Below are 13,227 nucleotides of genomic sequence, written 5' to 3'. Positions count from 1 at the left end.
GGCTCCGCCTTCGCCTGTGATAGGCGGAACACTGAATTTCCCAGCAGCCTGTGTTCCGCCTATCACGGGCATCGTCTCATCCTCGTACTACGGACGAGGATGAGACGATGCCCGTGATAGGCGGAACACAGGCTGCTGGGAAATTGAGTGTTCCGCCTATCACGGACATCCGATAGGCGGAACAGCAGTCAGTGGGAAATTGAGTGTTCCGCCTATCACCGACGGAGGCGCGGCTTTTGAATCCTAGAATGGCCGCCGACGAAGAGCTGAAGGACGGAGGCTCGGCTCGGGACGGGACGGGCCGGGCCGGGCCGGGACGGGACGCAGGCTGGACGGGACGCAGGCTGGACGGGACGCAGGCTGGACGGACACAGGCAGGCTGGACACAGGTAGGCTGCACAGACACACACACACACACACACACACACACACGGATGCATGGACACACACACACACACACACACACACGGATGCATGGACACACACACACACACACGGATGCATGGACACACACACAGGGATGGATGGACCCACAGGGATGGACGGACACACAGGGATGGACAGGCATGTCTCACCCTCGGCTTATACACGAGTCAATAATTTTTTCCAGTTTTTTGGGGGTAAATTGGGGGCCTCGGCTTATATTCGGGTCGGCCTATACTCGAGTATATACGGTATACAAGTTATCTTATACAATTATATCTGGGACTATTATATGGCTTGAGAGACTTGGAATGTAAGGATGCACTTCTTTTAGATTTACAACCTCTAAGTAAAAAAAAAAACGTTGTCAAAGGTCTAAAGCCAACTAGAAAAGGCAATAAGCTATCTAAGGCCGCGTACACACGGGCGGATTGTCTGCCCAACTAAGTTCGGCAGACAATCCGACAGACAGTCCGTTCAAAATTAGCATGAACGGACTTGACCACACACGATGAGCAGACAGTCCGCTGAAAGCGTGCGTGATGACGTGTACAGCACGTACGACGGGACTAGAAAAACGACGTCCTATACACTGCATTGCAACCTTCGGCCGTGTAAACCCTTTCTGAGCATGCACCATACTTAGTCCATCCAACTTGCCTACACACGAGCGGACTGTCCGCTGAAACCAAGTTTGGACGGACAAAACCAAGTTTGAACGGACTGTCTTACGGAAATTCCGTAAGACTTTGTTCGTCAGATTGTCCGCTGAAAAAGTCCGCTGAAGCCCACACACGAGCGGATTGTCCGCTGAAACACTAACGGACTAAGTTGGACAGACAGACAATCCGCCCGTGTGTACGCGGCCTTAGTCTTAATAAGGATATACGTGGTCTCTTAAGGCTTGAAAAGGAAAGCTATAAATGTTGTATAGGAGGAGAAGTTGAGCTCGATCCAGAGCAATGATAACCTATTATGAACGAAAAGCAGTATATGGAAAATAAATTTCCATAAAAACTTCTATAAGGCAAACAGCCTAGGAGTAAGTAAATAAGACCTTCACGAAATCGCTATAGTCCAGTCTGCTCTCCTTATGTTTGTTATCTATTCATTAAGAGACTTCGTAAAATACAAATATGAAATTTATATTAATAATATATAAACAAGAAAAAAAATATATATATATATATATAGAGAAAAGGAAAAGAAAAAAAAATGTAATTAAAGCTTGAGTGGGGGGGGGGTAGAAGATTTGATTCGTAAACATAGCGGCAACTTCTACGGAGACCCCCGAGATCACCACTCCACCCCAATGGGCTCACACTGTGGAGTGGGATAGCTCGGGGAATTCCCGCCGAAGAACCCCCCACCTCCGTCCCTTCAAACCCCCGGACAGCACCCAGAATTAGTGCTCCTCGGAGGGAAGAGGACGGTCAAACCTTAGAATTCCCAAGTCTATTCCAAATAACCTCTTTAGAACTAGTAAACTCCGGTCAGAACCACAAAGATTAACTGAGGATGAATGCAGTAGAATAAGGTAACATCGGATCAATAACTAAATATGAGAAATCCTGCGTAAAGAAAAGCAAAAAAAAGGAAAAGTAGAAAGTGTATTGAGGAGAGAAGAGGGAGGGTAAGGAAGGGAGGGTTGTACAGGATTCAGGGTCCTGGCTCCATCAATGTAAAATTTAAGACAGAAGGTGTCCTGGAAACAATTGTACTTTGATGTGTTGGGCCCATGGATCCCATATCAATTCAAATTGTTGTGTGGTATTCCGTAATTTAGCTACTATTTGTTCCTGAACCATAATCCAGGAGATGTTGTGCCTGGTAGCCCCGAGAGAAACTCTAGAAGTTTTCCAAGCTTTTGCTAAAGAAATCTTGGCTCCCAAGCACATAAAAAAGATTGGTTGTAGAGTATGTTTAGGGGTTAAACTAAACCATTTCATTGTAGCTCTGGCTTTATGTTTAGGGTCATTGTCCTGCTGGAAGGTGAACCTCCGCCCCAGTCTCAAGTCTTTAGCAGACTCTAACAGGTTTTCTTCTAAGATTGCCCTGTATTTGGCTCCAGCAACTCTGAAACAGAATAGTTTCCCCACAACATGATGCTGCCACCACCATGTTTCATGGTGGGGATGGTGTGTTCAGGGTGATGTGCAGTGTTAGTTTACCACCACAGATAGCATCTTGCTTTTAGGCCAAAAAGTTAAATTTTGGTCTCATCTGACCAGAGCACCTTCTTCTACATGTTTGCTGTGTCCCCCCACATGGCTTCTCACAAACTGCCAACAGGACTTTTTATGGCTTTCTTTCAACAATAGCTTTCTTCTTGCTACTCTTCCATGAGGGCCAGATTTGTGGAGTGCACAACTAATAGATGTCCTGAGGACAGATTCTCCCACCTGAGCTGTGGATCTCTGCAGCTCCTCCAATTACCATGGGCCTCTTGGCTGCTTCTCTGATTAATGCTCTCCTTGCCCGGCCTGTTAGTTTAGGTGGACGGCCATGTCTTGGTAGGTTTTAAGTTGTGCTGTATTCTTTCCATTTTCGGATGATGGATTGAACAGTGCTCCGTGAGATGTTCATAGCTTGGGATATTGTTTTATAACCTAACCCTGCTTTAAACTTCTCCACAACTTTATCCCTGGCCTGTCTGGTGTATTCCTTGGCCTTCATGACGCCGTTTGTTCACTAAAGTACTCTAACAAACCTCTGAGGGCTTCATAGAACAGCTGTATTCATACTGAGATTTAGTTACACCCAGGTGGACTATATTTACTAATTAGGTGACTTCTGAAGACAATTTGTTCCACTAGATTTTAGTTAGGGGTATCAGAGAAAAGGGGAATACAAATGCACGCCACACTTTTCACATATTTATTTGTAAAACATTTTGAAAACCATTTATCATTTTCCTTCCACTTTGAAATTATTTGCCATTTTGTGTTGATCCAGCACATAAAATTCCAATAAAATACATTTACATTTTTGGTTGTAACATGACAAAATGAGGAAAATGTTAAGGGGTATGAATGCTCTTTTAAAGCACTGTACTTTACATAAAATGTAAGTCTTACACAGCTGAAAATTGGCCTGGGCAGGAAGGATGTGAAAGTGCCCAGTATTGAAGTGGTTAAGCATCATGCATGTATGTAATACCTCTCTCCATATCGTTATATGGACTTAACCACTTCCCGACCAGCGCACAACGATGTACGTCGACAGAAAGGCACGGGCAGGCATATTGGCGTACAGGTACGTCCAATATTCAATGCCGCTCCCGCGCTGGTCGGGACCCCCGTGAGTCCGGTCGCGGGACCTGCGGACTCGATCGCCGCGGGCAATCCCGCGATCGCCTCACGGAGTGGCCGAATGGAGGAAATGCCGTGTAAACAACATTTCTCCATTCTGCCTAGCAACTAGTGACGCTGATCTCTGCTCCATGTGATTGGAGCAGAGATCAGTGTTCACTAAATGAAAGCCCAACCCCCCCACAGTTAGTAACACACCCCTAGGAACACTTAACCCCTACACTGCCACCCACTGGTTAACCCTTTCAGTGCCAGTGTCATTTACACAGGAATCACTGCATTTATATACAGTAGCAGTGATTACTGTATAAATGACAATGGTCCCAAAAATGTGTCAAAAATGTCGGATGGGTCCCCCCACAATGTCGCAGTCACAATAAAAATCGTTGATCGCCGCCATTACTAGTAAAAAAAAAAAATAATAAAAAATTATTAATAAAAATGCTATAAAACTATCCCTATTTTGTAAACGCTATAACTTTTGCGCAAACCAATCAATAATCGCTTATTGCGATTTTTTTTACCAAAAATATGTAGAAGAATACGTATCGGCCTAAACTGAGGGAAAAAAATGTTTTTTTATATATTTTTGGGGGATATTTATTATAACAAAAAGTAAAAAATAATGCTTTTTTTTTCAAAACTTTCGCTCTATTTTTGGTTATAGCTCAAAAAATAAAAACCGCAGGGGTGATCAAATACCACCAAAAGAAAGCTCTATTTGTGGGAAAAAAAGGACGTCAATTTTGTTTGGGAGCCACGTCGCACGACTGCGCAATTGTCAGTTAAAGCGACGCAGTGCCGAATCGCAAAAAGGGGTCTGGTCTTTGACCAGCAAATTGGTCCGGTCTGCAAGTGGTTAAACAAAACACATTTAGTTATTAAGATATTTTTAACATTTTAATGACAACTGCAACCTGACTCAAATGCTGGTTCCTGAACCTCAGCCTAAAGTGTTATGCACTGTAGTCCTTTTCATCCTTACAGCCAACATAATTATTCCCAGATATCAGAAAATTCAAAGGTCCCATCTTTAGTAGATGGATCAAAGAAATAGCTACTTTTATAACCTTCAAATAAAAGAGATGGTGCTTGATAAACCAATGTAATAAATCCCATACTCTCTGGACTGCTCAAATCAAGTTGAAAAAAAAAATCTGTTATGCCGCATACACACGATCGGAATTTCGGCCAGCAAAAGACAGATGAGAGCTTTTCATTGGAAAATGAGGCTGTGTGTATGCTCCATCGGAATTTAGCTGATCGAATTCCCGCCAGCAAAAATTTGAGAGCATGTTCTCAATTTTCCTACGGAAAAACGTTCTATCGGAAATTCCGATCGTGTGTATGCAAGTCCGATGTGCAAAAACTCACGCATGCTCAGATTCAGCTACGAGATGGAAGCTATTGGCTACTGGCTATTGAACTTCCTTTTTCTAGTCCCGTCGTATGTGTTGTACGTCACCACATTCTTGATAGTCGGAATTTGGTGTGACCGTGTGTAGGCAAGACAACTTGAGCGGAATTCCGTCGGGAAAACCATCAGACCTTTTTCCGACCATAATTCCGGACGTGTGTACGTGGCATTAGGTTTACACTGTTGTCTTTGTACTCAACAGGTGCTTTATTTTATATAACAATTTCTTTGGTGGTTTTACTCTGTATAGTAAGTAAACTGATATAGAAAACTCTACTGTAATCCTTCCTCCATTTCAGCTTGCGGAGGAACATATAACGGCACTTATGGAGTTATAAGAAGCCCGACACATTCCTCCACTGATTACCACAATAATATGAATTGCACCTACCACATCACCGTGCAGGAGAACAGGGTTATTGAGTTGGGGTATGTCAGCATTTCTTTAAAATTGTTATTTATATAAATGTTGAGAACACCTAACACTGATATTTTAGATCTAGATAAATGTTGATTGGTTTGAGTCATATGTACCCCAGGGGCTTTTCCAGCGTAATCTCTACTCTGTTTTCAGCCATTTGTCATGGTCACCACAAGGCTCTGGCATTGGACTGTTAAGATGAAAGCAGGCAGGACTTATAAGCAGGAGTGGGTGGGGCATAGCACTGACTTGCATAGAAGTCAGTGCCCTGTAACCATCCTGCAACTGGGATCCAGGGCCCTTCACAATTGCACAGAAATTGATTTGAATACTGAATCATTATTCACACATTACCATTATTACCATTTGGAGGATCTGGCAGGGTCATTTTTAGCAAAAAAAGTTCAGGGACCTGTAGGTAAAAGGGGACTTGTCAGGTTTTTCAGAGCCAACTACATCAAGGACAGTACATAAAGTTCCATAAATGAAGTATCTTTCCCTACTTCAGTTGAGGCTAGTACTAACTAAACCTAAACCCCTCCCACACGCCTTTTAAATCTTATTCCAACACCTTTGTAATAGGAAGATGCCTATTCTTACCTATTCTCTGGGATATCCGGTCTGGTCTTGTCAAAGACTCCCAGTGACCAGCTTCAGGGGAGAAGAGGGACAGCCAGTAAGTAATACCTGGGTGGTGACATCACCCATAGGCTTACCTCCTCTCCCCTGTACCTGACGCTGGCTAACACAAGGGAGATCACATGACTGGACCAGAGCACCTTGAGAATAGATAAGTATAAGCATCTTCCTTCTACAGGTTAGTTAGAATAGGAGTTAGAAGGGGGGAGGGAACAGTTTTAGGCTTAGTAAGTTCTATCCTTGAATTCCACTTTAAAGTGGTTGTAAACATCAGACATGAAATATGAACAAAGCGTATCCCTCTATAGTGTGTATGTGTCAAAAATGACTCCAAGAGAAAAATAGGTGACAAGGGAGGGACCTCCAGCTGATTGACAGCCCCAGCTCTGTTCATGTGTGCTGTGTGAAGGGGGGGGGGGGGGTGTCCCTTGCCTCCAATCAGCTCTCAGAACGCTCTTCACTGAGCTCTTCAGAGTGTAATTTCAACTCCCCGTCCCCTTTTGTTCTGACAGCTCAGACAAGCTGGACTTTAAATGTGTGTAGAGAAAACTGCAGATAAAAAAGTAAAACTTATGTAGGAGGATTTGTTTTATCTCTGTGTATCATTGCAGCCAGTCATTATATTGGGTATATGAGAGGGTTTACAACCACTGTAAACCACTTTTATTTGTTTATTATGTGACACAAATTGGTTTATTTTTTTCTGTTTACAGGTTTAATAGTTTTGACTTAGAGGCTTCCTCAAGCTGCAGATATGATTATGTTGCTGTCTATGATGGTTCAGACATCTACGCTCCTTTGCTAGGCAGGTTCTGTGGGAAAACCATGCCTCCAATAATAAAGAGCCAAAGCAATAATTTGTTCCTGGTGTTCCATACCGATGGTTTCGGAACTGCTGGAGGATGGAGAGCCTCATTTGGACAGACACTTGGTAAGAAATTACATGTACAAACCTCAGTAAAATGGTAATGCAGAAAAGCAGTGGATTGGATCTGAGCGACTTACTGGTGATCATTGGCATCTCGGCCTTGACTGTCTCTGGTGTTTGAAGGACCACACACACACAGTTCAACTTGTCAATCAACTGAATTCTGGGGGTACATCAAGCTTGTGGTGATTACTTGTGATTGCCCCATGAATGGAAGCTGGTTAAAATTAACTAGAGATTGATGGGTATATTGTCTGCTTAAGTGTTAGGCCGCGTACACACGCGGGGACTGTTCGCCCAACTTTGTCCGCTGAACAGTGTTTCGGCAAACAGTCCGCTCGTGTGTGGGGTTTCAGCGGACAGTTTCAGCGAACAGTCCGCTGAACAAGGTTTTTCGGAAATTCCGAAAAACTGTCCGCTGAAACTTTGTTTCAGCGAACAGTCCCCTCGTGTGTAGGCTTGTTCGTCAAACTAAGTTCCGCGCATGCTCAGAAAGGATTTACACGCCGAAAGTTATAATGCAGTGTATAGGACGTCGTATTTTTCGTCCCGTCGTACGTGCCGTTCACGTCATTGCGCATGGTTTCAGCAAACTGTTCGTTCGTCGTGTGTGGCCATGTCCGTCCATGCTAATTTTGAGCGGACTGTTTGCCGAAACTGTTTGACGGACAAAGTTGGGCGAACAGTCCCCGCGTGTGTACGCGGCCTTACTCTTTACTGTTTAAGTTAGGTAGGTCATGCAGAAGAAAGCAACAGGTTTTCCTATCCCCAGCAGTACATATACTTTCTTTTGCTCTCCCACTGCTCCTTTCAGCTGTCGAGATTGAAGAAAATACATGGTAGGTCCAACTTTACTGGGAACTTGGGTTCCCACTCGTGATTTTTTTAGCACGAATAACACACGTTTCCATGTGTCGCATATAGGGCAGCGAATGGGCTGTTGTATGTGCGGTTTCACATCAAACAAGCTCAAGGACCAAATTTTGGCCCTGGACCAGGTGCGATTTTTCATGTTCATTTTGCCGTGTGACAAATGTGGCAAAATCGCACTATGTTTGAGGTACCATTAAGAAAAAATGTCACCCAACCGCACGTTGCAACTTTTGCCCAAACTTTAGCATGATTTGGAAATGTGGGCAGAATTACTCTGATTCTGCCCGCAATTCCAAATCGCTTAGTGTGAGTGGGACCATAGAAAAGGTGATTCTTCATAGATTTCTGATTGCCTATAGTCTTATGAGATGTGCTGTAGAAGTCCATAAAGATTTACTGCTACAATGTGGCCAGCATCAGGATACTTTTATTCAGGGGGGGGTAGGCAGGTAGCATGTATGTACTGTATGAAAATAAGCATATGCCTTAAATTACAATATGGTTTGTGTAGCAATCATGGATATATATATATAGCACGTCAAGCTGAAAGTCTCTTGCATTAGAGGAACTGTTATATTTTCTGGACTATTCCTACCACAACACTATACATGTGATATGCCAAAGCACAGCAAAAGACACAAAGACACCAAAAGAGCTTTTAACCAGAGCCCTGGTGAACACAAACTGAAACTGAGAACAAAGTTTTGGGGGGGAGTCTCATCCTCTTTCCCAAGAAAGAAGACATGGGCCTCTAGAGAGGTGAGTATGTGGGTGGGTGCACGTGGTGCGGTGGCAGTGAAGTCACAGAGTCTGGTTGCAATAAACAGAACTTGTATTAGGAAGAAAGTTCAATGATAGAAGCAGCCCAGTGGGATGATACCCAACTGGGAACACTCACAGTATGACTGGCCAAAGTAGAATTGAGCAGTTCTCAAGTGTGCCACAAAGTCAGTCCTAGATGGATAAAATGCAGACTGGCCAGTCTACAGCCAAGCGGGAGGATTCCAAGAAGGAAAGCATATCCCTAGCATATTTCTATTCATGAGGAACCTCTCCTTACCACTAGCCACTTTCCCTGGCAGATGGGAGATCTGTCCCTAACCTGTTCACTCACAAAAACGAGCACCAAATCTGGGAGCCAGGGTCTTAAATAGACTTTCCCTTAACCAAAATGGCCACTACAGTCACATGGGGCTGCAGCATCCAATCAGATAGCTTCCCCAGTGACCCAGGAAACCATAGAGAAACTATGTTCTTTTTGACTTCCTCTCCCCCTGCAATGCCTCTGCTATTGAGCGCTACCTGCAGTGGAGAAACTAGACTGTACCCGTCTACAAGTATAAAAGTTCTCCTGCAGGAGAATTTCGGCTCAGTGTTATTAAGTAACTCATATGCCGCGTACACACGGGCGGATTGTATGGCGTACTTAGTCCGTCGAAACACATTTCAACGGACAATCCGCTCGTGTGTGGGCTTCAGCGGACTTTTTCAGCGTGCAGTCCGGAGTACTAAGTATTTCGTTTTTTTCGAAATTCTGTCCGTCGTACTATGGTTTCAGCGGACAATCCGCTCGTCAGTATGCTAGTTCGACGGACTAAGAATGGCGCATGCCCAGAAAGGATTTACACGGCGGAAGGGTGCTTTGCTGTGTCTTGGACTTCCTATTTCTAGTCCCGTCGTACGTGCTGTACATGTCATCGTGCAAGCTTTCGACGGACTGTTTGTGTATCCGTGTGTGGTCAAGTCCGTTCAGTGGAAAGTACGACGGACTGTCCGTCGGATTGTATGACGGACTAAGTACGCCATACAATCCGCTCGTGTGTACGCGGCAGTAGTGTCAATACGGTCACAGACAGCAATAAAAACTTTACAGAAATGTATAGATTCTGAGATCCATTAAAAACAAAAAAGATTTTGGCTGGAGTTAGACTTTAACAAATTGGTGCAGAATACTTCTTAAAGGTTAATGCCCTCCTGAAGTGCAGCAAATAGGTTAAATTACACTATTTACTAGCATTATTGCTGGGCAAAACATTTTCCTTGAATATCAAATGTCATGAAGACTCATCATGTGACAGTTATCACATTACATATAAGATGTTTGTGGTGTTCCGGTACTTGTCCATGCCTCCTGGCACACGCTTCAGATGGATGTGTGCCATTACTGATGCAGGGAGTATGACTGTTAGTCACCAGAATTGCTTCAGTCACTGGGAGTAACCCGCAGCCAGTGTCACAAGGATGCCTCACACTGAAACAAGAAGTTCCCATGTGCCCAAATAATAATCATTATAAACATCATAATGCAGAACTCTGTGAAGACAGAATTGCCTAAAAGGAAGTTTAATAAGTCTGGCATGATTACTATCATAAAGGAAGGACTGGGTTTGAGATAAGCAAATGGATCAGTGTTTGCGGGATATTTAAGGGGACATGGGATCTTAGAATTATGAGAGATGGCATTGCTGACTTATAAAGGTGCAGGGTCCATGGGAGCTCACATTTCAGACTTCACAGAGAGTATTTGGGTTAGTAGCTTGCTAGGTATTGATGCCAGGATCAGAATGATGACCCCAGGACCTACACTTTAAAAACAAGTCAGTAATGGCAGCTCCCAAATATTTAATCTTACGCATTCAATTTAAAGTCGTCCCCTGGTCACTGACTTACAGCACTGAAAAAAAGGATCAAGTGACATTTTCTGAAATAGGGTTTCTCAGTGGTAGCCTCCATGGTTCTCTTTATGAAATTCATAATGAAGCCATCTGGGTTACACATACTCTGCCAAAATCTGAAAATGTTAGCTACTTGGCTGAAACTGATACACTGGCTTCGATACTTTGGCTTTGATACTTGGTCACAGATCTGGAACATGTACTGTATGCAAATGAATTATTTTGGCTTTATTGTGACTTTGCTTCCCACCAATTCTTGTCAGTGTCTCAAAAATGATTGAAGATAGGACAGTAACAACACTAATGTACAGTCAGGTCCATAAATATTGGGACATTGACACAATTCTAATCTTTATGGCGCTATACACCACCATAATGGATGTGAAATTAACAAGACGTGCTTTAACTGCAGACTTTCAGCTTTAATTTGAGGGTATTTACATCCAAATCAGGGGAACGGTGTAGAAATTACAACAGTTTGTATATAAGCCTCCCACTTTTTAGGGGACCAAAAGTAATGGGACGGATTAACAATCATCCATCAAACTTTCACTTTTGAATGCTTGGTTGCAAATCCTTTACCGTCAATTACAGTCTGAAGTCTGGAACACGTAGACATCACCAGACGCTGGGTTTCATCCCTGGTGGTGCTCTGCCAGGCCTCTACTGCAACTGTCTTCACTTCCTGCTTGTTCTTGGGGCATTTTCCCTTCTGTTTTGTCTTCAGCAAGTGAAATACATGCTCAATCGGATTTAAGGTCAGGTGATTGACTTGGCCATTACATAACATTTCACTTCTTTCCCTTAAAAAACTCTTTGGTTGCTTTCGCAGTATGCTTCCGGTCATTGTCCATCTGCACTGTGAAGCGCCATCCAATGAGTTCTGAAGCATTTTGCTGAATATGAGCAGATAATATTGGCCGAAACACTTTATTCATTATTTTACTTGAATTCATCCTGCTGCTTTTGTCAGCAGTCACATCATCAATAAATACAAGAGAACCAGTTCCATTGGCAGCCATGCATGCCCACGCCATGACACTATCACCACCATGCTTCACTGATGAGGTGGTATGCTTTGGATCATGAGCAGTTCCTTTCCTTCTCCTTTTTCCTCTCTTCCCATCACTCTGGTACAAATTGATCTTGGTCTCATCTGTCCGTAGGATGTTGTTCCAGAACTGTGAAGGCTTTTTTAGATGTTGTTTGGCAAACGCTAATCTGGCCTTCCTATTTTTGAGGCTCACCAATGGTTTACATCTTGTGGTGAACTCTCTGTATTCACTCTGGTGTCTTCTCTTGATTGTTGACTTTGACACACATACACCTACCTCCTGGAGAGTGTTCTTGATCTGGCCAACTGTTGTGAAGGGTGTTTTCTTCACCTGGGAAAGAATTCTTCCTTCATCCATCACAGTTGTTTTCCCGTGGTCTTCCGGGTCTTTTGGTGTTGCTGAGCTCACCGGTGCGTTCTTTCTTTTTAAGGATGTTCCAAACAGTTGATTTGGCCACACCTAATGTTTTTGCTATCTCTCTGATGGATTTGTTTTGTTTTTTCAGCCTAATGATGGCTTGCTTCACTGATAGTGACAGCTCTTTGGATCTCATATTGAGAGTTGACAACAACAGATTCCAAATGCAAATAGCACACTTGAAATGAACTCTGGACCGTTTATCTGCTCCTTGTAAATGGGATAATGAAGTAATAACGCACACCTAGCCATGGAACAGCTGAGCAGCCAATTGTCCCATTACTTTTGGTCCCTCAAATTAAAGCTGACAGGCTGCAGTTAAATCATATCTTGTTAGTTTCAATTAAAATCCATTGTGGTGGTGTATAGAGCCAAAATGATTACAATTGTGTCGAAGCCCCAATATTTATGGACCTGACTGTATATTGTCACCTTATACTGCATGAGCATCCACTCACTGGTAAGGTCCTCCCTGCATCCTCTGTATCCTGCAAGCCGGAGCATGTCAGACTAACTGTATTTTGCAGATTTTTTTTTTTTTCGCTTGGACAATTCCCATTGTCCATTCATGCACACAAGCTGACATATCCGGCTATATGTACAGTATATCAGGCTATAGGACCAAGTTTTCCCAAACTATTTTCCAGTCAAGGCACCCTTTTAAATTCTCCACAATCTCAAGGCACCCTATTCTAAAATGTAAAAAATTAAGCTAATAGTTTAATATAATGCAGCAACATCCACACATGCAACGTTAGAGGTGGTTTAGTCTTGCAAAGCAAACACAACTTTGCAGATTGGTACTGACTGGTATTCTAATGTTTCTCTTCTGCCTCCGTTTCTTTCCTTCACTTAGCTAATGTGACCCCAGTGCTGAGGGAGAGGAGCAGAGGAGGGGCAAATAAGGATGCTGTGCAGGTGCCCAATTTCCTCCTTATCAACAGATACCATCATTGGTTGTTAGGATGCCCGTGGTTAGAGGGTTGTACAATGAAAACCTGTGGCTTTGTGTAACTAAAAGGCAAGCTTAATTCACCTGCTGGCTTGTATACACTTTTTGGGCAATTT

At 43.3% G+C, this 13,227-nt stretch overlaps 1 protein-coding gene across 2 annotated transcripts in view; it reads left to right on the top strand.

Moving 5' to 3' along the window:
* The window catches only part of CUBN (cubilin), a 359,740-nt gene that overhangs the window by 308,512 nt on the left and 38,001 nt on the right, over positions 1–13,227 (top strand). For both annotated transcript variants that reach the window (XM_077490895.1, XM_077490894.1), the window contains exons 58-59: positions 5,451–5,580; positions 6,925–7,142. In XM_077490895.1, the coding sequence (XP_077347021.1) occupies positions 5,451–5,580; positions 6,925–7,142 (348 nt within the window). The remainder of the gene's footprint in view (positions 1–5,450; positions 5,581–6,924; positions 7,143–13,227) is intronic.

Source organism: Lithobates pipiens, unplaced genomic scaffold (assembly GCF_037356315.1).
Source record: "Lithobates pipiens isolate NorthernLeopardFrog02 unplaced genomic scaffold, aLitPip1_a1.2 Scaffold_19, whole genome shotgun sequence".
NCBI lineage: Eukaryota > Metazoa > Chordata > Amphibia > Anura > Ranidae > Lithobates > Lithobates pipiens.
Note: the sequence above shows the minus strand (reverse complement) of the source record. Positions and strands in the feature narration are given on the sequence as shown.